Source organism: Giraffa tippelskirchi, chromosome 11, assembly GCF_054371585.1.
Source record: "Giraffa tippelskirchi isolate mGirTip1 chromosome 11, T2T-mGirTip1v1.2.pri, whole genome shotgun sequence".
Taxonomy (NCBI): Eukaryota; Metazoa; Chordata; class Mammalia; order Artiodactyla; family Giraffidae; genus Giraffa; species Giraffa tippelskirchi.
The window spans coordinates 123,953,218-123,978,734 of record NC_137285.1 but is presented as its reverse complement, the minus strand read 5'-3'; the positions used below and the strand labels follow the sequence as shown (position 1 = coordinate 123,978,734).

Sequence of the window (25,517 nt, the reverse complement as noted above, 5' to 3'; positions counted from 1 at the left end):
CTCTAGGTCCATTTGTGTTGCTGCAAATGGCATTATTTCATTCGTTTTAATGACTGAGTCATATTCCATTGTATATATGTACCACATCTTCTTTATCCATTATTCTATCGATAGATATTCAGGTTAATTCCATGTCTTGACTAATGTAAAGAGTGCTGCATTGAACATTGGGGTGCATGTATCCATCATTCTGACTGGTATAAGGTGATATCTCATTGTAGTTTTGATTTTCATTTCTCTAATAATTAGAAATGTTGAATTTCTTTTCATGTGCCTCTTGGCTATCTGTATGTTTCCTTCGGAGAAATGTCTACTTAGATCTTCTGCCCATTTGTTGATAGGATTGTTTGCTTTAATGCTGTTAAGCCTCTTGAGCTCTTTGTAAATTTTGGAGACTAATCTCTTGTTTAGTTCAGTTCAGTTGCTCAGTCGTGTCCGACTCTTTGCGACCCCATGAATTGCAGCACGCCAGGCCTCTCTGTCCATCACCAACTCCCGAAGTCTACCCAAACCCATGTCCATCGAGTCAGTGATGTCATCCAACTATCTCATCCTCTGTTGTCCCCTTCTCCTCCCGCCCCCAATCCTACCCAGCATTAGGGTCTTTTCCAATGAGTCAGCTCTTCGCATGAGGTGGCCAAAGTATTGGAGTTTCAGCTTCAACATCAGTCCTTCCAATGAACGCCCAGGATTGATCTCCTTTAGGATGGATTGATTGGATCTCCTTGCAGTCCAAGGGACTCTCAAGAGTCTTCTCCAACACCATAGTTCAAAAGCATCAATTCTGCAACGCTCAGCTTTCTTCACCGTCCAACTCTCACATCCATACATAATCCCTTGTAAGTCACATCATTTGCAAATATTTTCTCCCAATCCATACAGATATCTTTAAGATATTTATAATTTTGTTTAGACTTGGATGTCTTTTTTTTGCAGTTAATTTGGAAGTATTTATTAGCTTTTGTACTAAAGACTATCCTTAGTGTCAAGGGAACCTATGTCAAAGACAGGGTTTCAGAGTTTGCAGTCTGGCTGAAGTTAAGACTAATTGTTACTCATGAAGCAATAGCAGAGAATCCAGGGTAATTAAGAACTCAGTATTGAAATGTGTGGTTTGGAATCTGAATATTTATCAAGTTACTGGGTCATAAGATAGTTTCTTAACAGAGCTAGAAAACTGAAGGATACACAAGAAACCTTAACAGTGTTGCTGATGTAAGGAAAGCCTGACCTAGGAAGAGGTTGCTTGCTGAACAGTAGAGAAGGACTCCAACTTATAGATAGGTTATATTCCAAGTTTGTTTGAAATTCAGGATGTGGGCTACCAAAGAAATAAGGATAAGGTTATGCCCCCAGGCTAGCTTATGCAACCTAACTTTCAAAATTATGGTAAGCCACTGGAGAAGGGAATGGCAAACCACTTCAGTATTCTTGCCTTGAGAACCTCATTAATACTATAAAAAGGCAAAAAGATAGGACACTGAAAGATGAACTCCCCAGGTCAGTAGGTGCCCAATATGCTACTGGAGATCAGTGGAGAAATAACTCCAGAAAGAATGAAGAGACGGAGCCAAAGCAAAAACAACACCCATTTGTGGATATGACTGGTAGCAGAAGTAACATCTGATGCTGAAAGAGCAATATTGCATAGGAACCTGGAATGTTAGGTCCATGAATCAAGGCAAATTGGAAGTGGTCAAATAGGAGATGGCAAGAGTGAAGGTCGACATTTTAGGAATCAGCGAACTAAAATGGACTGGAATGGATGAATTTAGCTCAGATGACCACTCTATCTACTACTGTGTGCAGGAATCCCTTAGAAGAAATGGAGTAGCCATCATAGTCAACAAAAGAGTCCAAAATGCAGTACTTGGATGCAATCTCAAAAACGACAGAATGATCCCTGTTTGTTTCCAGGCAAACCATTCAATATCATAGTAATCCCAAGTCTATGCTCCGACCAGTAATGCTGAAGAAGCTGAAGTTGAAAGGTTCTATGAAGACATACAAAATCTTCTAGAACTAGTACCAAAAAAGATGTCCTTTTCATTAAAGGGGACTGGAATGCAAAAGTAGGAAGTCAGGGAACACCTGGCGTAACAGGCAAATTTGGCCTTGGAGTACAGAATGAAGCAGGGCAAAGGCTAATAGAGTTTTGCCAAGAGAATGCACTGGTCATAGCAAACACCCTCTTCCAACAACACAAGAGAAGACTCTACACATGGACATAACCAGATGGTCAACACCAAAATCAGATTGATTATATTCTTTGCAGCCGAAGATGGAGAAGCTCTATACAGTCAGCAAAAACAAGATTCCCTGGAGAAGGGAATGGCTACCCATTCCGGTATTCTGGCCTGGAGAATTCCATGGACAGAATAGCCTGGTGGGCTACAGTCCATGGGGTTGCAAAGAGTTGGACACGACTGAGAGACTTTCAGTTTCACTTTCACTTTACTGGGAGAAGGGGTTTGGGAGCACTGTGCGGTCTTTTTTATAGGGCACTATTCTGCCTTCCGGAGAAGGCAATGGCACCCCACTCCAGTACTCTTGCCTGGAAAATCCCATGGATGGAGGAGCCTGGTAGGCTACAGTCCATGGGGTCGCTAAGAGTCGGACACGACTGAGCAACTTCACTTTCACTTTGCACTTTCATGCATTGGAGAAGGAAATGGCAGCCCACTCCAGTGTTCTTGCCTGGAGAATCCCAGGGATGGGGGAGCCTGGTGGGCTGCCGTCTATGGGATCGCACAGAGTCAGACACGACTAAAGCGACTTAGCAGTAGCAGCAGCATTCTGCCTTCAACTCTGGAAAGCCTCACCTAATACCATTATCACCTTTGAGGAATAGGATTTCCACATATGAATTCTGGGGGAACACAGACATTCAGACCATAGGCAGTCTTTTCTATGTAAATATTCCTTGGAGTTCCCTCAGCTCTCTAGTGACTATTTTGAGTAATCTTATCTATTTTCCTGTCTTTAAATATTGCCTATAAACTAGTAATCTGTGTTTTTGTGAACTCTGCAGCTTGGGAACAGACCTCATTTTCTCTTAGGAATGTTAAGTAAGTAGCTGCTTCTCTGCTTTTACAGTTTCATTTGCCACAGTACCACCAACCATATATATTTCTTTGTAAAACAGGCCTACTGTCACCCTTTACTTGAAAAGCTTCTGTTGTTTCTCCCTTCTAATAGTATGAAATTTTTTAAAAATTATGATATCCAAAGCCACAAAGAGTCTTGACCCCAAATTACCTTTCTTTCCTCCTTTCTGGCCATTTCTCTTTCTTTCATGCTTGGTTCCCCAGCTCTTGGGAGCTTTAAGCCGAAGCTGTATTGCAGTTCTTATCACACCTCAACTGGACTGAATATCAGTCATTCCCTGCCTTTACTTCTGTTACCTAGGATGAGGGTAGTCTCCCTGTCTACTACCAAGACCAACAATATGTGGACACTTATTTATTAAGCACCATACTTTCTCCTTGTATCAGTCACTGTATAAGTTAATCTTAAATTATGAATTTAACTTGCCAGCATTTTCTAGAGTCTTCTTGATGTGTGATGTTGTTTTCCAAGTCAAGAAAGATCTGTGATTTTGTTTGTTAAACTTTTGTTTTTACTTAGAAAAAGTAATAATGGTTTCATGTGCAGTTTTAAGAAATAAGACAAAGAACGCTCTTACAGTTTTCACTCAGTTTCCCCAGTGGTATTATCTTGCATAACTGTAATACAGCATCACAATTAAGAAATCAATATTGATACAATCCACCCATCTAATTCAGAATTCACCAGTTTTACGTGCACTCATTTGTGTATATGTAGGTGTATGCATATTAAATTCTGTGGTGTTTTATCACATATGTAGATTTGTGTGACCACTGCCGCAGTCAAATAAATCTGTTGGTTTGTTTCCTAATAAAAATTTTGCCTGATAAGGTTTGATCTGTGTTCCAGTGTATTAGTTATATGAGAAATAGTTTACAGCATGATTTTAGGTGGTGTATGGATCAGTTTTTTTTTTTTTTTTTTTGCCTCATCATGCTGTATGCTAAATCTTAGTTCCCCATAGAAATCAAAGCCGTGCCTCCTGCTTTGGGAGTGTGGGAATCTTTTTTTTCCCATTAATTTTTTTATTTTAATTGGAGGATAATTCCTTTACAATATTGTGATGGTTTTTTGCCATACATCAACATGAATTGGCCACAGGTATATATGTATCCCCCCATCCTGAACTCCCCTCCCACCTCCGTCCCCACCCTATCCCTCTGGATTGTCCCAGAGCACTGGCTTTGGGTGCCCTGCTTCATGCACTGAACTTGCACTGGTCATCTGTTTTACATACGATAATGTACATGTTTCAGTGCTATTCTCTCAAATCATCCCACCTTCGCCTTCTCCCACGGAGTCCAAAAGTCTGTTCTTTACATCTGTGTCTCCTTTGCTGCCCTGCATGTAGGATCATCGGTCCTGTCTTTCTAAATTCCATGTATATGCATTAATATACAGTATTTGTCTTTCTCTTTCTGACTTACTTCACTCTGTAATAGGGGGAGCATGGAGTCTTAACGACTGGACCAGTGAGGAATCCTAGATCGATATTTTTGAATTCTACTAATTATAACTTAATTATTATGGCAAGTTTTATTTTTCAATTAGAGTAGAATATGAATTGTAAAATACATATATCTTAATTTAAAAGGTGAGTCATTTTAACAAAAAAAGATAAAAATGGTATAGGAGATATGAGGCATGAACTATGTAAGATATACATGAAGAATTTAGGATACCCTTTTATTAGAGTGAAGGAAGACACTCTTTTTTTTTTTTTTACTTTTTATTTTATTTTTGGTTTCACTGGATCTTCATCGATTCATATGGGCTTTCTCTCGTTGCAGCATGCAGGACCTACTCTTCATTGTGGTGCTCAGGTTTCTCATTGCAGTGGCTTCTCTTATTGTGGAGCACAGGCTTTAGGTGCATGGCCTTGTGTCTTGCAGGCTTAGTTTCTTTGCAGCATGTGGAATCTTCCCGGACCAGGGATTGAACCCATATCTCCTGCATTGGCAGTTGGATTCTTATCCATTGGCCCACCAGGGAAGTCTAAGACTCTTTTAAAAAATTCTTTAATAGTATTGCTGGGACCAGGAGCAATCTTATGTCAACAGAAGAGCAGAGGTTTGGAAGCCAGACAGATCCTGGATTTGAATCTGGTCTCCATCATTCCCTCCTCTCCTTCCTCCCGTAAATATATATTGAGTGAGTGCCTGCTATGCCAGACCCTGTTCTATGTGCTGAGGATACTAGAGTGAATAAGACAAAGCTTCTGCTTTATAAAGGCAGTTCAGTTCAGTCGCTCAGTCGTGTCCGACTCTTTGCGACCCCCTGAACTACAGCACACCAGGCCTCCCTGTTCATCACCAACTGCTGGAGTCTACCCAAGCCCATGTCCTTTGAGTTGGTATGCCATCCAACCATCTCATCCTCTGTTGTCCCCTTCTCTTCCTGCCCTCAATCTTTCCCAGAATCAGGGTCTTTTCCAATGAGTCAACACTCCGCATCAGGTGGCCAAAGTATTGGGAGTTTCAGCTTCAACATCAGTCCTTCCAATGAACACCCAGGACTGATTTCCTTTAGGATGGACTGGTTGGATCTCCTTGCAGTCCAAGGGACTCTCAAAAGTCTTCTCCAACACCACAGTTCAAAAGCATCAATTCTTTGATACTCAGCTTTCTTCACCGTCCAACTCACGCATCCATACATGACTACTGGAAAAACCATAGCTTTGATGAGACAGACCTTTGTTAACAAAGTGATGTCTCTGCTTTTTAATATGCTGTCTAGGCTGGTCATAACTTTCCTTCCAAGGAGTTCAGTTCAGTTCAGTCGCCCAGTCGTGTCCGACTCTTTGCGACCCCATGAATTGCAGCACGCCAGGCCTCCCTGTCCATCACCAACTCCCAGAGTCTACCCAAACCCATGTCCATCGAGTCGGTTATGCCATCCAACTATCTCATCCTCTGTCGTCCCCTTCTTCTCCTGCCCCCAATCCTACCCAGCATTAGGGTCTTTTCCATTGAGTCAACCCTTCGCATGAGGTGGCCAAAGTATTGGAGTTTCAGCCTCAACATCAGACCTTCCAATGAACACCCAGGATTATTCCAAGGAGTAAGTGTCTTTTAATTTCATGGCTGCAGTCACCATCTGCAGTGATTTTGGAGCCCAGAAAAATAAAGTCAGCCACTGTTTCCACTGTTTCCCCATCTATTTGCCATGAAGTGATGGCACCAGATGCTATGATCTTAGTTTTCTGAATGCTGAGTTTGAAGCCAACTTTTTCACTCCTCTTTCACTTTCATCAAGATGCTCTTTAGTTCTTCTCCACTTTCTGCCATAAGGGTGATGTCATCCGCATATCTGAGGTGATTGATATTTCTCCCAGCAGTCTTGATTCCAGCTTGTGCTTCCTCCAGTGTTTCTCATGATGTACTCTTCATAGAAGTTAAATAAGCAGGGTGACAATATACAGCCTTGATGTACTCCTTTTCCTATTTGGAACCAGTCTGTTGTTCCATGTCCAGTTCTAACTGTTGCTTCCTGACCTGCATACAGGTTTCTCAAGAGGCAGGTCAGGTGGTCTGGTATTCCCATCTCTTGAAGAATTTTCCACAGTTTATTGTGATCCACACAGTCAAAGGCTTTGGCATAGTCAATAAAATATAAATAGATGTTTTTCTGGTACTCTTGCTTTTTCAATGCTCCGGCTAATGTTGACAATTTGATCTCTGGTTCCTCTGCCTTTTCTAAAACCAACTTGAACATCTGGAAGTTCATGGTTCTCGTACTGCTGAAGCCTGGCTTGGAGAATTTTGAGCATTACTTTACTAGCAGGTGAGATGAGTGCAATTGTGTGGTAGTTTGAGCATTCTTTGGCATTGCCTTTCTTTGGGATTGGAATGAAAACTGACCTTTTCCAGTCCTGTGGCCACTGCTGAGTTTTCCAAATTTACTGGCATACTGAGTGCAGCACTTTCATAGCATCATCTTTCAGGATTTGAAATAGCTCAACTGGAATTCCATCACCTCCACTAGCTTTGTTCGTAGTGATGCTTCCTAAGGCCCACTTGACTTCACATTCCAGGATGTCTGCCTCCAGGTGAGTGATCACACCATTCTGATTATCTGGGTCGTGAAGATCTTTTTTGTATAGTTCTTCTGTGTATTCTTGCCACCTCTTCTTAATATCTTCTGCTTCTGTTAGGTCCATACCATTTCTGTCCTTTATTGAGCCCATCTTTGCATGAAATATTCCCTTCGTATCTCTAATTTTCTTGAAGAGATCTCTAGTCTTTCCCATTCTATTGTTTTCCTCTATTTCTTTGCACTGATCATTGAGGAAGATTTTCTTATCTCTCCTTGCTGTTCTTTGGAACTCAGCATTCAAATGGGTATATTTTTCCTTTTCTCCTTTGCTTTTTGCTTCTCTTCTTTTCACAGCTATTTGTAAGGCCTCCTCAGACAGGAAGTCTTGAGTTAGAGATTATATAATGTACAGATGAGAAAAATTGGCCTTCAGAGCATAAGTAATTTTTGGATTAAAAAGAAGGATAACACAGTATATGTGCAAAAGCAGGGAGAAAGGTAGATGTGGAGGGAGCATGTGGAAACTGTCTTCATGCTTCATTATCAGCTGAAAAGTGTAGTCATATTAGAGGTATGAGATGAGAGGAAAATGTGGGAAATAATTATAAGAGTGAGCAAATAAATAAATTAGGGGAATATAGTAGGATTGCTGGGTAACATGGGCTTCCCTGATAGCTCAGTTGGGAAAGAATCCGCCTGCAATGTGGGAGACCCCAGTTTGATTCCTGGTTTGGGACGATCCCTTGGAAAAGGGTAACACTAAGGTTTATTTGACATCAATTTAAGGTGGGAATAGGTAGCATGATTATTTTCTCCAACAGTGTTCTGTTGCACAGACATTGGTAATGGTATAAACAGAATTTCGGATTTAACCAAGTTTGGAATTTGTAAATTATTGTGATGCAAAGAGAGTGGGGCAGAGGTAATAGGGTGTACATTAGAGAGTGATAATATTGAAAATCTAGGCTGCATAAAGGGAGCCATAAAGGGAGATTATGAGAAGGGAGTAAAAGACAGTGGAAAGGAGGCAGCATGAAATGGATTGTGGGCTCTGATTGGGTTGAGTAATTGTTGAAGTGAGAATCCTAAAGGGAGTAAGGAGAAGCAAGAGGCATTGGTCAGATTAGATGATTAAATTGGTGTTAGAGAAGAAGGGTAGTTATTGATAATGGCAGAGTCTAGATTATGACCATGAGAGTACTCGTTCCTGGTGAATAGCCATAAAAAATTTCACAACCTCTCCAAAGCTTACTTTTTCTCCTCTGCAAAACAAACTTACAAAGTTGTCATAAGGATTAAATGATGTGGTACATGTAAAATATATGACATAGTGGCTGGCATGTGATAGATTCTTAAGAAAATTTCCTTGCTTTCTTTTATAATTTTGAGTCTTATTTCCTCAACTGAGCAGAATAGTAAAATACTGTAAATGCTTGATACCTTTCCTTATGTTTCAAAATTTTATAAATGAAGCCTAGTGAAATGAAATTTTTAGGAACTCACTCTACAACCCATTATTATTTTTTCAATTGAAATGAAAAACACCACTGTCATTGGAACTACCACTATTATGCTAAGAAGAAGTACTTCTACAAAGTACTTCTGTAGTATTTCTTCTACAATTCTGTGAATGTTACTATTTGTTCATTTAAAAGAATCTGTATGGCAAGAATTTTCACATCATTTGCATTTAATTGTTATAATAGCCCTGTGAGGTGCATGGTACTGGTATTTTTATTATTTTTCCATTTGCCAGTAGAGGAAATGAAAATGTAGTGAGATGTGCTACAGAAGGTTATATTGGTTAAACTAGAACTTGAACCCGTATCTTCTCACTAACTGGTAACCAAATTTCAGGCAGTTCATGGTGTGTCATTGTTGAAAACATTTGCCTGCTACTTATTTGTCTGTTAATCTCTAAAGATCTCCTTTTAAACTCTATAATGAAAGGATTTTTCTTTTTATTTTACAGTCCTTATGATTTATACATTCATCCATCCATTCATTGTTTTCATTCAATACATACTTATTATAACCTTTCTAATTATTAGGCCATGTGCTAGGCCATAGGAATACAATCGTGAGAAAAACATACACCCCTGCCTTCAGGAAATTTTTTCTCTAGTGAGACGGACAAACAATAACAATTACATAAAGATAGTTATAATTGAAGGAAAAGTGCTAGAACCATGTGAACAGACCATGTGAACCATGTGAACAGGGAGGGATTTGATTGAGTCTGTGCATTGGCTTGGTGGTGATCATGAGACTTCCCTGTGTCAGTCACTTAGTCATGTCCAACTCTTTGCGACCCCACGACCTGAAGCCCACCAGGCTCCTCTGTCCATGGAATTTTCCAGCAAGAATACTGGAGTGGGTTGCCATTCCCTTCCCCAGGGAGACTTCCCTGAGGAAGTTCCATTTAAGCTGAGATTTGAAGGATGAGCAGCAGTCAGTTAGATGGAGGGGTAAAAGGAAGAAGGGGCAAGTGTGGATGAAGGAATTCTTTCTTCCCTATTCCCCTCCTTTGTCCTTTATGTCCATTTTTCCTTCCTTCCTTCAGATTATAATTGTTCTTTCTCATTTTCATTATGATTTTAAAATGTATTTTAAGTATGAATTAATAATTACAAAGCAGAGTACTGAATTTTTCTCTCAGTGCATTCTTGAGAATATCAATTTTGGACTGCTTATGAAGTTCTGTGGTGAGTTTACATTCTAGATTCCATCAGTGGTCATGCAGTGAGACCATGGAGGACATTAAATTTCGCTGTTTTTTCCCCAGTTTTATTGAAAAATAAGTGATAAACCTCACTGTATAAGTTCAAAGTATACAGTGTTATGGTTTGACTTATACATATTGTGAACTGGTTACCATAGTAGGTTTAGTTAACATTTATTATCCCATATTCATTTTGCTCTTAAACTCCATCATTGGATTTATGCTGACAGTTTTTGCTGATACAACACACTGACTCTTTTTTCCAGAGGTAAATTAATATACCTGTGCTTAAGGAAGTGAATATTTCCATCTAAACTGATGCATTCAGTGTATTATATAAACTAGCAATCCATTGCACAGACTGTTTATTCCTGTAGTTGAAAAATACAGTTTCAAGGTTTTTTTTTTTTGAAGTTTCAAGTAGAGCGGGGACCCAGGCAACTTTTCTTTTTCTTGTTTTCACACTGTCCTCTGTTGACCCACAGCTAGCATTTTATGTATTGATAGCACATGGTCCCATATATTGCTGTAGTAGGAAATCCATTAGACGCAAGAAGAGAAATCTTAGGAGATGAATATTATATCAGTGCAATATCTCTTTTTAGCAAAGTACCACTCATTGTTATAAGTTATAAAATATGTTTATAACTAGTATAGAATCATGTTGGGACTAAGGCATTTAGGAAAGCAGAAGAGAAGGTTTGAAAAGGAAATTGACTACAAAAAGCAAAGGATGAATAATTCTTTGACTTTATCAAAAGATTGCTGGGAGCACATTTATCAAGCAAAGGTGATGGAACTTGGTTGGAATGACTCTAAGCTGCAATGAGATGCTGACTAAGTGTTACTACAACAGAGAAACAGATGTAGAGCAATAATACCATAGACTTCTTTTGTCTAACAAATAGATTTCTCAAGAACATAAGCAATTGTTGATGATTTTTTTTCCAGTCACATCCATTTATGTAAAAGAGCAATATAATATAGGAGGTATTTGTCTATATCTCAGTACTTCCACATTCTTGTGTGAGCTAGGGTGATCTTCTAAATCTGAACCTCAGTTACCTCATCTCTAAAATCAGGAAAATACACTAATGAAATAATGAAATTTGGTATTCATAATGACAGTCCTGAAATAGTGAAAGGCCTGGAAAGTCTGAATTATTCACTAATTTTTTATAGTGTTAGCTTTGTCTAGAATTGTAATCCTTGTATCACTTACTCCAGTATCAAGAATAGCTAATGAATCAAAACAGCCCATTGTCAGGCTATAGAGAAATAGAGCGTATTCCATGTTTCTAACTTGTTACATATGCTGAAAACATTACTACCTATGAACCAATATAAATACACTTCAAACTATAAAGAAACTATTAATCTGTTTGTTGGTGCTAGCCAGAGAGCAAAAGGTTAGGCAACTTATTCTTTCTTTTCTCTGCCTAATACTTTTCCGTCCCTCTTTGAATTTAGGAGCATGTATCCTGTTTGGAAATCTTTTCTCGAGGGAACAATGCAGGTAGCCCAGTCTCGGATCAATATATGTGAAAACTATAAAAACTTCATTTCTGAGCCTGCAAGGACAGTGAGAAGCCTAAAAGAACAGCAACTAAAAAGGGTATCGTTTCTATTTGTTCTTTTCTTTTAATATCTCACTACTACGTTTATAATCTGCAAGATTATGTTCAATTGCATTTTACACTTTGAGTTTTCCTCTTTGGTCCAAATGTTTCTGATTTTAACAGATTTTCTGATTTCAACATGTTCCCTCTGGCTACTATGCTTTATTAATTGACAAAGGTGAATGTGATTTGAATCTGAAAGCTCAGTAAACATTTCTTACAAATATCACTTTTCAATTTAACTCAAGGAAGTAGACCTACTTAGATTGGTATATATTAAAACAATTACAATGTTATTAATCCCACCAAGTCTTGAGAAAATCTTAGTTTCAGTTTGATCCATTTTGCATAATAATTTAAAGGAAATTGACACATCTTGACCATATATAGCAAACTTATTACCAAAATTGGGTTACTCTAAGGTTTATTTATATAAACTACATAAAAGTTTTTAAATGATTGTACAGAATTTTAAAATTCATAGAAAGAATAATGTGATTTTTATGAAAAGCTTGTGATTGAAAGTAGGTAATTGAATTATAGCCTCTTAGGAAATAGTTACAAAATTAGAGATTATCATGATGCCTAAGAAGTATTAAATGTTTTTTATGGAAGTATTAATACTTTAAAAATTATTAAAGTAATTATTTAAGGAAATAATATTTCACAAGCCATTGTTTTGATTCTTTGGATTTTCACTAATTTTTACAAACAAAAACTAAATAAACTAATCTTACATGTTTGCCAAAGTTGATTTTAATAAAATGAAATCAATGTAATTAATAAATATATCTCTTTCAAGTGCTCATGTAATATCAGTGGGTTTTAATATATTTCTATAAGAATGCCTCTGCTCAAAATTCTCTTTCAAAACAATACATGACCACTGACCAAACAAGGCTTTCGATTGGAAAAAAGAATGTTGTGTGTGTGTGTGTGTGTGTATCCATCAGCGCATGCAGAGAGAGAGTGGCAGAAAGAGGTAGAGAATTGATCCAACTCCTTCCTAACTGGGAGGAAATATGATGTTTCAAATAGCCAGTGCATTCACCAAATCTAATTGAATTATTAGAAGTTCTACATTTCTCAATATCAGAATATTTTGAAAGAGTTAACCGATTTGTGCTCTTCTATGATCTGAATTTCACTTAACATACTTGGGCAAAGAATGTTTGGTGAGATTGACAAGTCCACTTATCTGTGAATTAACTTATATTATAGCCGGTAATAATGGTGTTTATGTTTTATCTAAGCAGTTGTTGAACATTAAATATATTTTGAGCATTCAAGGAGGAAATGGCAACCCACTCCAGTATTCTTGCCTGGAGAATACCATGGACAGAGGAGCCTGGCAGGCTACAGTTCATAGGTCACAAAGAGTTGAACACAACTGAAGCGAGTTACGCACACACCACATGTTGAGCATGCCTATCAAGACTCTGAAATTGCAGATAACAGAAACTTACTTCAGACTGACTTAAACCAAGAAGAGAATGTATAACTGAAAATTTCACCATGGATGGAATCCAGGCAGGAGTAGATCCAGGAGCTCAAATGATGGCATTAGAATTCAGTGTTTCTTCCCATCCGTTAGCTCTGCTTTCCCCAGTGGCTTCATTCTTCAGCAACTCTCTATGGCATAGCAACTCTCCCCATGTTGTGGCACCCCTAACATGCCAGATTTACAAATATCAGAGCTAGCAATTCCACATTTTCCACTTTCCCCAAAGTTCTAACAAAACTACCAGAATTGAGGCTCATTGACTTATCTTGAGTTACAGAGGTTACAGTCCTCATGCAAACTACATAGACTAAAAATGGGAAAAGATGATTCTCCAAAGGAAAATTGAAATGGATTCCCAATGGAGCAAGAAAAGCAACACATGGCCACAAATATTGACTTTTCCAATTGTACTTCCCAAACTTTGTAACAAATTGACTCCACATAGGATCAAAAATCATCTCTTTTTCGTTCTATACTCCAGCCCTTTCTCCGTACTTCCTTTTTTCTTTTGGCCTCCTTTTGGATTAATCTTGTATTTTTCTTTTTTTCTTTTAGTGTGATAAGAACACTTAACATGAGATCTACCCTCTTAACAGATTTTTAAAGTGTACAATACAGTATTGTTATCTATAAGCACAATGTTATACAGACAGTCTCTAGAACTTACTCATTTTGTATAACTGAAATTTTTTATGTTTGATTATTTTATGTATTTCATGTAAGTGGAATCATGCAGTATTTGTTCTTCTGTGACTGACTTATTTCACTTGGCATAATTTCCTCTAGTTTCAACCATGTTGTTGCATGGATGCATGCATGGGATTTCCTTCTTTTTTAAGGCTAATGGTATTCTACTGTATGTATATACCATGTTTTTTTTTTAATACATTCATGCATTTTATCCACATTTTGGTTATTTCCATATTTTGACTTTTGTGAATAGTGCTGCAGTAAACATGGGATTACTAATATTTCTTTGAGATCCTGATTTCACTTCTTTTGGATAAATACCTAGAAGTAGGATTGCTGGATAATATATGATAGTTGTGGTTATAATTTTTTGAGGAATCGCCATACTCTTTTCCATAAAGAGCTGCACCACTTTGCATTCTCACCAACAGTACACAAGGGTTCCAATTTCCCCCTAACCTTGCCAATACTTGTTGTCATTTGTTTTTTTGGTAATAACCATCCTAACAGGTATGAGGTGATATCTCATTGTGGTTTTGATTTGTAGTTTCCCTGGTGATTAATGACATTGAGCAATCTTATACTTTTTATTATCAAAATTTCCTTCACTATTAGCTTTTAAATTTTATAATCTTGTTATTCTTTTAGTAATTACCTTAGAGATTCCAATATGCTTTTTTGATGTACTGTAATTTACCATGCATTGGTACTTTTAGTGCTCTTCAAACTTTAAGTCTGTTGTGAATTAGTATTTTACCACCTCTTAAACAATATATGGAGAAGGCAATGGCACCCCACTCCAGTACTCTTGCCTGGAAAATCCCATGGATGGAGGAACCTGGTAGGCTGCAGTCCATGGGGTCGCGAAGAGTCGGACACAACTGAGCGACTTTCCTTTCCCTTTCCCTTTAAACAATATAAAAATGTTTTAATAATATAATTCCATTTACTTCCCTGTTATTTTCAACTGTTATCTTCCAGTTGATTAACACTCTGTTCTGCTATTTATCTTTTTCTTTGTATGTGTTTTTATAGATTGATGGAAGTAGAGTTGATTTACAATACTGTGTTATTTTCAGGTGTACAGTAAAGTGATTCATTTTTATATATTTTTCAGATCATTTTCCAGTATAAGTTATTTCAAGATGTTAAATATAGGTCCCTATGCTATACAGTAAATCCTTGTTACTTACCTGTTTTATTCATAGTAGTTTGTATCTGTTAATCCCATACTAATTTATCCCTCCTCTCCTCCTTTTTCTCTTTGATAATATGTTTGTTTTTTATGTCTGTGAGTCTATTTCTGTTTGTATATAGATTCATTTGTATTTTTTGGATTCCACATATAAGTGATATTATATAATATTTGTTTTTGTCTTACTTTCTTCATTTAGTATGATATTCTGTAGGTCCATCCATGTTGCTGCAGATGGCAAACTTTCGTTCTTTTTATGCCTAAATAATAGTCCAGTGTGTATTGTGTATGCCACATCTTTAAAATTTTTTTGAGTATCGTTGATTTATAATGTTGTCTTAGTTTCTGCTGTGGTGTAGTTATATATACACTTATATCCACTGTTTTTCGATTCTTTGTCCATATAGATCATTACAGAGTGTTGAATAGAGTTCCCTGTATATGCTACATCTTCTTTATACAATTAACTCTTGATGGGCACTTGGGTTGTTTTCATTTCTTGACTATTGTATATAGTGCACCTATGCTGTTCTGCTATTTCTAATCTGCTTTTAAAACTTATCTTTTGGAATCTCAGTGTATTTTTCAGCTCTATAATTTTTTATTTTTTTAAAAATGGAGTCCATGTTTCTGATGCAATTCTTCATGTTTTTTCTTTCTCCTGTTTAATGTATTACTCCTAATCTCTGTTTCATAGTTCCACTATCTGAAACACTATAGGTCTCTTTTTATCATTTACTGTTTTTTTGTTTGTTTGCTTGTTTTTGGTTATTTGGGTCTACTGTTTTTGTAAGCCTCATGGTGCTGGATATTGTGGATAAAAATTGTGGAGGCTCTGGAAGATGTTTTCTGTTTCCAAAGAGAGTTAAGTTTTTGTTTGTTTGTTTTTTTTTTTTATTTTTTATTTTTTTAATAAATTTATTTATTTTAGTTGGGGGCTAATTACTTTACAATATTGTAATAGTTTTTGCCATACATTGACATGAATCAGCCATGGGTTTACATGTGTTCCCCTTCCTGGACCCCCCACCCACCTCCCTCCCCATCCCATCCCTCTGGGTCATCCCATTGCCCCGGCCCTGAGCCCTTGTCTCATGCATCGAACATGGAATGGTGTTCTGTTTCACATATGATAATATACATGTTTCAATGCTATTCTCCCAGAACGTCCCACCCTCACCTTCTCCCTCAGAGTCCATAAAATTGTTCTATGCATCTGTGTCTCTTATTCTGTCTCGCATATAGGGTTATCGTTACCATCTTTCAAATTCCATATTAAGTTTTTTAGCAGGCAGATAGAATACTATTTAATCACTTTGATTCTGTTAGGGTCTAGTGTTAGACTTTTTAGGCTTGTCTGTTTCACTTTTGTCCTTACTTCTGGAGTCTTACCTGAAAGTATAGGATATATACTTTCTGTTTTGACAAGACTTGAACTCCAGCTTTTGTCTTCTCAACATCATGTAGCTGCTCTGCTCCCTCTGTTCATTGCTCAGCTCATTAGCCTTTTAGCTACTGTTCTTTCCTGAATTTCTTGGAGCTTCATTCCACACATGCCATTTAGAAGTCAACTGATGACTTGGGGAAATTGCATACAGATTTTATGGCTTGCTTCTCTGTAATACCCTTCTTCCCAGATTGAGTCTCTCAAGTTCCTACTCTTTTGGCACCCTCAAACTCCAACCTCTACTTCCACAGTCCAGTTTAAAAAAACAAAAACAAACCCACTTTCTGTTTATATTCTACTTCTCTGTACTGTGATTCAAAAATTGCCATAAGGAAAAAAGTCAAGGTGAATGCAGAGCTTACCTAGCTGTGCTTCTCTTCTTCCATATATTAAGTCCCTTAAGTCCAGCGTGTATTGCTGTTCCTTAATTCTGGCTATTTCTAAAAATCTCTGTTGTCTAACTTTTACAGTTAACAGACTAGAAGAGGATAGTCTAAAACAAATTGTTCATGATCAAAACCAATTTGACTTAAAATTCTCCCTCTGTAATATCTTTTTAATTGAAGTATAGTTGATTTGTAGTATTAAAGTAATATAGTAATGTATATTACTATATGTATATAATGTATAAAATATAATGTATATAATATATAAAATAATGTAGTATTAAATTAATATAATGGTTTAAATATTTATAGATTATACTTCATTTATAGTTACTATATAGTACTGGCTATATTCTTTGTGCTGCACAATATATTCATGTAGCTTATCTCTTGCCCCTCTCCCCTTATCTTATTCCACTGGTAACCATTAGTCTGTTCTTTATATATATGAGTCCGCTTCTTCTTTGTTGTATTCACTACTTTATTTTTTAAATTCCACATATAAGTATTAACGTACACTATTTGGCTTTCTCTGACTTATTTCACTAAGCATAATACCTTCTAAATCCATCCATGTTGTTGTAAATGGCAAATTTTCGTTCTTTTTTTTATGACGGAGTAGTATTCCATTGTGTGTGAGCTATATATATACCATATCTTCTTTACCCATTCATCTGTTGATGGACACTTAGGTTACTTCCAAATCTTGGCAATTGTAAATAATGCTGCTATGAACACTGAGGTGCATGTATCTTTTTAAATTAGTGTTTGCATCTTCTATGGATATATTGCCAGGAGTAGATTATTGGTTATATGGTAGTTCTAAGTTTTTCTGAGGCCAAGTTTCATTGTTTTGGATGAACATTTTGGATATAGATGCCTTACACCTGACTCTTCTTTTAAATAATCCATCCCTTTTGCCCATTAAACACAGCTGTATATTTTTCAGGCTATGCTCCACTTTCTGGTTATTAATATCTAATTGTAGCCATGGAGCATTCTCTTAGCTCTTTCTTCACACATGCAAGCATGGCATTATTGGGATGTTTAGCACTATTCTATGGGAGTGTCAGGTTGTCATGAAGGAGGAAAGAGGTGTTTTTGTTTTGTTTTACCGTTTATTCATAGCCTGACACTTATTACGTGCTCAATAAATGTACCTATTAGGGAACCTTTCAGATCTCTCTGTTCCTGTAGAGTAGTCCCTTTCCTAACACCTAAGTTACTGAGAAACTCTAGCCTGTATGTCAAACGTTTAAGTTTAAATTTTTTTATGCTTTACCCTTGCTCTTCTCATGTCCTTGTTCTACTTTACACTGTTCATCCCGGCACAGTAGTCTCTTAACCAGCATCTCTTCCTGCTTTGCTGAGTTTCTTCAGTCTCCACCATATATTGACAGTGTTATTCCAGGCTCAGAAGTTTTTCAGTGGAGGCTGCCCTGAATTGACCTCAAACTGGTGAAACTGGGGAAACTCAAACTGGTGAAACTGGGTAAACTGGCCTCAAACTGTTTCCAACTGGAGAAAAAAATTACGCTTTGGACATCCAGAAGGGTCCCAAAGCAGTGTTACTTGGGCCCCATTGTATTACAAGAGTTATTCATTAAATATTTCTTTGAGTTATTATATCTGTCCCTTCTTCTAGAATCTGTATGTGTATCCAAAGAGTTGAATTTGGGATAGTTTTGAGTAATAATTGTTATGTGGTACCCAGGTTTCTTGCTTCTCTCCTTCACCATGTTAAACTTCTCAGATTTCACTCTTCCTTCACTCACTTGTGAGAAGAATCCTTCATATCCTTTGTGCCATCAGTTCCCCAAACATATAGATAGGAGACTTTACTAATATTATGAAGATTACAGAATTGCTTTAATCTTTTGTCTTTATAGCTGTGCTCCAACATTAAGAACATTTTCTTTGTTGCTCTTCTTATGCCCTAGTCGGTTATCAGCAACACTCAGACGTTATTTCTCAAAGCAGAGTTATTAGGCAAAATGTGACACTATTCCATACATTACTTGAAATGGGAGTACCAGCTGTTCACTGGATTTTAATTTGCAATTTGAAGGGTTCCAAAAATGCTGATTCTTCTCCTTGGTTTCCATCCTGAGGGCATAATGCATAGATAGTTCTTAGGACAGACTCATTTTCTGTAAGCCTAAAGACTAAAATCATAATAACTGCACTTTGTATTTTACAGTGTGTGGACCAGTTGACAAAGATCCAAACTGAATTGCAAGAGACAGTAAAAGATTTAGCTAAAGGCAAGAAGAAATACTTTGAGACTGAACAGATGGCTCATGCAGTACGAGAGAAAGCTGACATCGAGGCAAAGTATGTGTTTTAGCATTTCTGAAAAAGTAATTATGCAAATAAATGTTATTTTTGCCAGTACTTTGTTTTCTGTTAGTACAGGGCATTTCATCAGACCAGTAAATGTTACATACTTTAGATCAAATTTTTCTCTTACATTGGTTGATTTTATTTACATTAATATTAGCAAAATGAGAATGTTTGATCAGTTTTCACATTAAATTGAATTTTGAAAAAGAAAGAAGACAAATGAACATTGTATTGGAAGCTTAGCAAAAGTCTGCTTAAGTTGCTTAGGTGTCTGAATATCAGGGTTTTAGAGCCTCATTTTTCTCATGCCAAACTAAATCAATTGTAGTTGAAAAATCCCTGATCCTCAGTGTGCCATTGAAGGATGATGGACACATCAAGTGAACAAGAGCACTGACCTCAGCGTAGAAATCGTGCCCTAGAATTTTCTCTTATATGAAGTTCTAACATACACTTTTTAATGTATGCTTTAGCAACTGTGTGTGAATTTTACTTTCAGTGTATGTGAATTACAAGTCCTTTATTTGAAAATAATTAGGAAAAGAAGGAACTAGCAGTTTATAACACAAAGAAATGTAAAGCTAGCAGTTAGAGATTTTTGCAGTGACAGCTTGAGGAAAGATTAAAATTTTTTAAGAATAAAGAAACCTGTGTTATAGAATGGTATTCTGAAGATATCTGTAAGGAAGGGTAAGACTCCCATTCAGTCAGCTCACTGATGGAAAATGTAGGAATTTGAACTCCTAGTCATGGAATCAGAAAGTCTGTACAGTTGAACACTTGTGCAGACTAGGAAGGCATCAGGGGTGTCTTTCTAATATATTTTTTTATCTGTAAGGAAATTAAACAATCTCATAGGCAAATGTTGTGAAAATTTAGAGGCTCCTGGAAAGTTTGTTTTGTACCAAGGGATGGTAAATGAATACTCATAACATGCTTAATGTTATTGGAAAACATATTTAATATTTCCCTTAGTTTATTACCTTAATTATTTTATTTTTATAAGCATACAGATATTTCCTATACTTTCTTAAGAGTCGGTGAACCCATCCTCCCAGTAAGATCTGAAGTTTTTAGATTAGATTCTCTCCATTAGGGATATCCTGTCGTGGTGGTTTTTAAGAACTTGTTTTTTTAAACTCTCAGGGATTTGAGAACAGAGAATTGACAGATTTTGTAGACCTACTTGAGCCAAGGTCCACGGGTGAAAATGAGGACAGTATAAGGCTTTTCTTGAGAGGTATGGATTTGACACAGGGACTTCCCTGTAGCTCAGACAGTAAAGAATCTGCTTGTGATGCAGGAGATGAGGGTTCGATTCCTAGGTTGGGAAGTTCCTCTGGAGAAGGGAATGGCAATCCACTCTAGTATTCGTGCCTGGAGAATTCCATGGATAGAGAAGCCTGGCAGGCTACAGTCCGCGGGGTCGCAAAGAGTTGGACACTACTGAGTGACTAACACACACACACAGATGGATTTGGCACAGATGCTGATCACAAGAAACTGCCTCCTAATATGGTTCAGATTCAAAGAGGGTACAGCAGATCAGACATTTAGTTCCACATGTAACTTTTCTGGAAAATTAATTCTACAACAGGGAAAGAAATATCTCTTTATTCACTCAGTTTTTTTTTTTTGAATGATTACTCTGTATTGGGTACCATGGATCCAGAGATAAGTAAGATAAGCTTTGGCCTCAAAAAGTTTAAAGCCTAGAATTAAAAACAAATGTATATTAAAGTAAATTTATGGTTTGTTTATTCACAGTAAACTCAAAGAAAGTAAATGCCTAATGTCACCTAGTAATTAATTTATTTTTGTAGCTATGTGAAAACACGGTTATGTAAGTCTAGAAGATAGATTAATTTTGCCTAATGAGAAAGGAAACCTTTATTGAAGAAGTGGTATTTGGACACAGTTCCAAAGAACGGTTTTTCTAAGTAGAGATGAGAACAAAGACCAGAAAGGGGAAGTGAAAACTGGGCTATATATAGTTTTGACAGATGATTTGACAGGTAGTGAGATGTGTACATTAGGAGAGAGCATAGAAGGAAGTATACAGTTTGATGGATGAGTTCCACTTTAAATATATAGGTTCTGAAAAACCTATGGGACCGTGGAGTTAATATATTTGGTAGAGGGTTATGTATCTGACTCTCACAGGAGAATTTGGGCCTGAAGATCATGCTTTGGGGGTTAGTTGCATATCAGATGATAGTTAAAAGAATGGCATCATATATAAAATGAGATGAGAAGTTGTTTGGAAACCTAAGGAGCATTAACATTTGGAAGGTGGGTGAGGAAGGGGGGTATGCAGTATAGTTCATTGTTTGTATCAATATATATTTTATTTGTTCTAGATGATAATCTTTGAAGTTAGAAACTTTATTATTTTACTTATTACTAGTACTTTTCTTTATTGCCACACAAGGATTGTATGAGGATTAGCAAATGAAGCAGAAACCGTAAACTTATATCCTTATATTAGAAAATCCAGGTGCAACTCAGAATATTTAGATAATGGCTACAAAAAAAGTAGAAATGAGTATACCCTAAACACAGTCTTTCTTAACCCTGAACAGGCACTCCAATTTTAAAGTCTGTAGCTTTTGCTTTTCTAGATCAAAATGAATAGGAATCTGATTAATAAAACCCCCATGAAGTATGAATATAATAACAAAGTAGAAAAATAACAGGAGTATCTTAGATCCAACAATTTTTTTTAAACAGTGGAGCAGTTGGAATGCATATTTGTGCATCTAGCAAGAGAATGTTTTTCTCTTTTTAGAAAGTTGAGAGAAAGCTTTTGGTATCCTCTTCACATTTGCTCATCAGAGACTGTCTTGCTCTGTCTTTCAATACCAAATGACCTGCAACTTTACTTCATATTATGGCATAGCTTCCAGCACATGCATTGACTTTTCCCATGGCAATCACCATGACACTGTAGTCAAGACAAACATTGCAGCTTCAAAAATCACTGGTCGTGGGAATGTTGGTTGTTCCTTAGCATTTGTCTGTTGACTCTCTCCTTACTTTTATCTCTAGTTGTTTGGGTAAAGCTGGAGAAGGCAGTGGCATCCCACTCCAGTACTCTTGCCTGGTAAATCCCATGGATGGAGGAGACTGGTAGGCTGCAGTCCATGGGGTCGCTAAAAGTCAGACACGGCTGAGCGACTTCACTTTCACACACTGGAGAAGGAAATGGCAACCCACTCCAGTATTCTTGCCTGGAGGATCCCAGGGACGGCGGAGCCTGGTGGGCTGCTGTCTATGGGGTCGCACAGAGTCGGACACGACTGAGGCGACTCAGCAGCAGCAGCAGCAGCATATTTTTATTACTGATTTTAATTGTGGTTCCCCTCACAAGCTTAGAGGGATTGAGAGAAATAAGGACCCCAGAAAAAAGAAGTTTAAACAGAGTAAAATCATACAGGGCAGAAGGTCGAAGGGCTTTATCACTGTGTTCTGAATACTGTGTTAAGAGTGGAGGGAGCACTCCAACAAGAACTTTTTATGGGAGACATGATGGAATTAAGGCCTTTGTAGAGCCTGTCAATATCATACCATAGGTTGCATTCCTGGCATTGTTACAGCCTATTGCACGTGGCTGGGAAAGCCTGCTAATCTTTGCCTCCATAGGTTGGTTGTCCATGGGCCTCTTTGAGCTTCCTTGCAGGTACTAAAGTATGTGCAACTATATGATACTGGGAATAACCTATAGTTTGATGGCTTCTGTTTATTAGACAATACCAACATACTGAATTTGTCAAATTGTATTTTTGTCATTCGGGGTATTTTTGTTTTATTAATCCCTCTATTTTCTTTTTCACCATAATATTAAATTCTTCCTGTAGTAAAATAAAGGAAAATAATCATTGCTTTTGGTTTTCTATTTATCTAGTTCTCTTTTAGAATAGTGTTATGGGAAAAGGTCACTTTTTTAAAAATTTATTAATTATAATATTTAATCATTTTATTATGGTGTAATTTGATAATGTTATTAAATATACTTTTCTATTTTCATTATAGATCTAAACTTAGTCTTTTTCAATCAAGAATCAGTTTACAGAAGGCAAGTGTAAAGGTGAGTTTTTGAAAACTTTATTTCACAATTAAGAAACCTTAGCTTAAAAGAAAAAGAACTGGGCCTTTTGAAGGTGCAGTTCAATTATTTCCATCTAGTTCCCATATAGAGAAGCATTTTAAAGTCATTAGGAAGAACTTTTTTCCCAGTTCATGGGATTTTTCAGCGAGGTGTCAGCCCCTTGGATACTCCCTGCTTCTCAAGATTGCTTTAGAGGTAAATTTCTATACCTAACCTGCTTAGGACTGTTGCCTTCAGCACTTAGTCCAAGAGACTTTAACTGGTCTATGGGCTTTAGAAAGCTTTAAAAAATCCATTTCACTTAGATTTATACCTCTAAGCACAATATTCTAGGCCAGATGCAAGTGAATTTTCCCTGTGGGATCCTCAAGCTGTAGAATACCTGATAAATAAGCTTAGTGACCTGCCTTTGTATGCCAAGCTCCCCTCTAGCATGCATTTCTTTTGGCGCATTAGAGGGTGTTGATTTTTAAAAAGTGATTTTCTAACTCCAGCAGATTTACTGATGTCTTTGAAGATAAGAGACTTACTTAATTTGAGAACCATTATTGTCCCATCAGAATAAAATGAGCATAAAATTTTGAAGTTCTCTCAAAAGCTTTGAAAATACATAAAGTATAAATAATAAATATTTGAAAACCCTCTTACTATGTGACACAGTTCTAGTCACTGTTTATTGAATTCTTCAGTAGTGTTGAAGAATTTTTATATGCATATAAATGTTTCTTCAGCTGGTCATCTTTACTCTTGTTGGGGAACCAATTAAGAGTGGTAGTACCCTTGTATGTTTTTCAGTACTGTATTGATTTGCAGTAACTATTTTTTCCTCTTATTACGTTTTAGTTAAAAGCCCGGCGATCTGAGTGTAATTCCAAAGCTACCCACGCAAGGAATGATTATCTTCTTACATTAGCAGCAGCAAATGCACACCAGGATCGCTACTATCAAACAGATTTAGTTAATATTATGAAGGTAATACAGCCTTAATATCTGCGGTAATTTTGTATGAGTTGACTGTTGGGTGTATGGGATTGAGTCTATAGAATAGCAAGCAGTACCTTGCATTTTGTTGGAATAGAGAATATACTTTGTATTGTTTATGTAACCTCTGTTTCATATAATTCTGAATTAATTTTAGTATAAGAAAATGTTTAAAGCCAAATCATAGTAAAAGGTTGTATTATTTCCTAGCAGCAGCATTTATTTACTGTATAGTGGTTATTTAATATATGATTATTTTTTAAAAGCTTAGATTTTAAAAATTTAATCATTTTATGCTTTAATTGATAGATAAGCTTGTGCATTAATGTTTTATGATTTTGAGGTGCCTGGGGGTAAAACAAGAGAAAATATACTAGTAGTTATATGAGAATGTTAGAATGGGTTACAATTACTTGTATGCCAAAATTCGATCTTGGTCTTTCTCTGTTTATACATCTATACGTATCTTTAACTTTAACTCAAGGAAAAGACAGAGGGTGGAGAAGAAACTTTTTTAACCTGCTCCTATTGCCCTCACGACTGGCAGACAAGTTCTGCTTTGAATTGTATCTCTTTCTCTCCTGTCCTCTCAAGGACCCAACTTTTGATTATCCTGTCTTTACTTTCAACCCATCCGTCTCAAATATATTGTTCTTAATGACCGTCCAAACACATTGCTTTGATTGAATTGCTTGCTCTACAAATCAGAGATGTTGAGAAGGGAGTGCAGCAAGTTATTGTTTTCTTCTTTTTTTTTGATACAATGGCTCTGAGAAAGAGATAAACTCTGTCCAGAAACTACAAGTTCTTTCCTTGAAAGTAGAGACAGGACATATATACTGGAACCTTTAAGGAAAAATGGAGGGATGGAGAGAGTAATACTGAACTAAGAAGTATCCTATCGCAATTTTTTAATTTCCTTTTGATTTATTGTGTGAAACCCCCTTTTCCTGATTTCTATGCTGTTCTGACTTCTGCTGGTTAGAATATAAGTGATGAGAGAGATCTGAATTGTTTTGACTTCCCAGACAAGAACTCTTCATACATTTTCCCATAAAATAGTTGACGTAGAGGTTTAGACATTTTATTAGGTGTTGCATAGTGCTTCAGACTTACAAGGACCAACTGGAGACTTGGCAAATATATACTTTCCCCTTTGAATATTTTTAAATGAACATTGTACTGATTTAAACAGTAGCAAAAGTAAAATATTCGTGTTTTTTTTTAAATTGAATCCACAGTCAAAAAAGATTTCTTACCTAAAACCCTATGACCTTCTATATACCAGGAAAGGTATTATTTGGGGGATCTGCTCCCTGCCAGAAACAAAGAGGAGGTTAATGGGCCTAGCTGGGCCTCAGATTATGTATCTTTGAACA

General features: G+C 36.8%; 1 protein-coding gene across 7 annotated transcripts in view; it reads left to right on the top strand.

Moving 5' to 3' along the window:
* Positions 1-25,517, top strand: part of FCHSD2 (FCH and double SH3 domains 2) — a 288,868-nt gene that overhangs the window by 141,599 nt on the left and 121,752 nt on the right. For all 7 annotated transcript variants that reach the window (XM_081539493.1, XM_081539492.1, XM_081539495.1 and 4 more), the window contains 4 exons: positions 11,336-11,480; positions 18,907-19,040; positions 23,082-23,136; positions 24,001-24,129. In XM_081539493.1, coding sequence (XP_081395619.1) covers positions 11,336-11,480; positions 18,907-19,040; positions 23,082-23,136; positions 24,001-24,129 — 463 coding nt within the window. The remainder of the gene's footprint in view (positions 1-11,335; positions 11,481-18,906; positions 19,041-23,081; positions 23,137-24,000; positions 24,130-25,517) is intronic.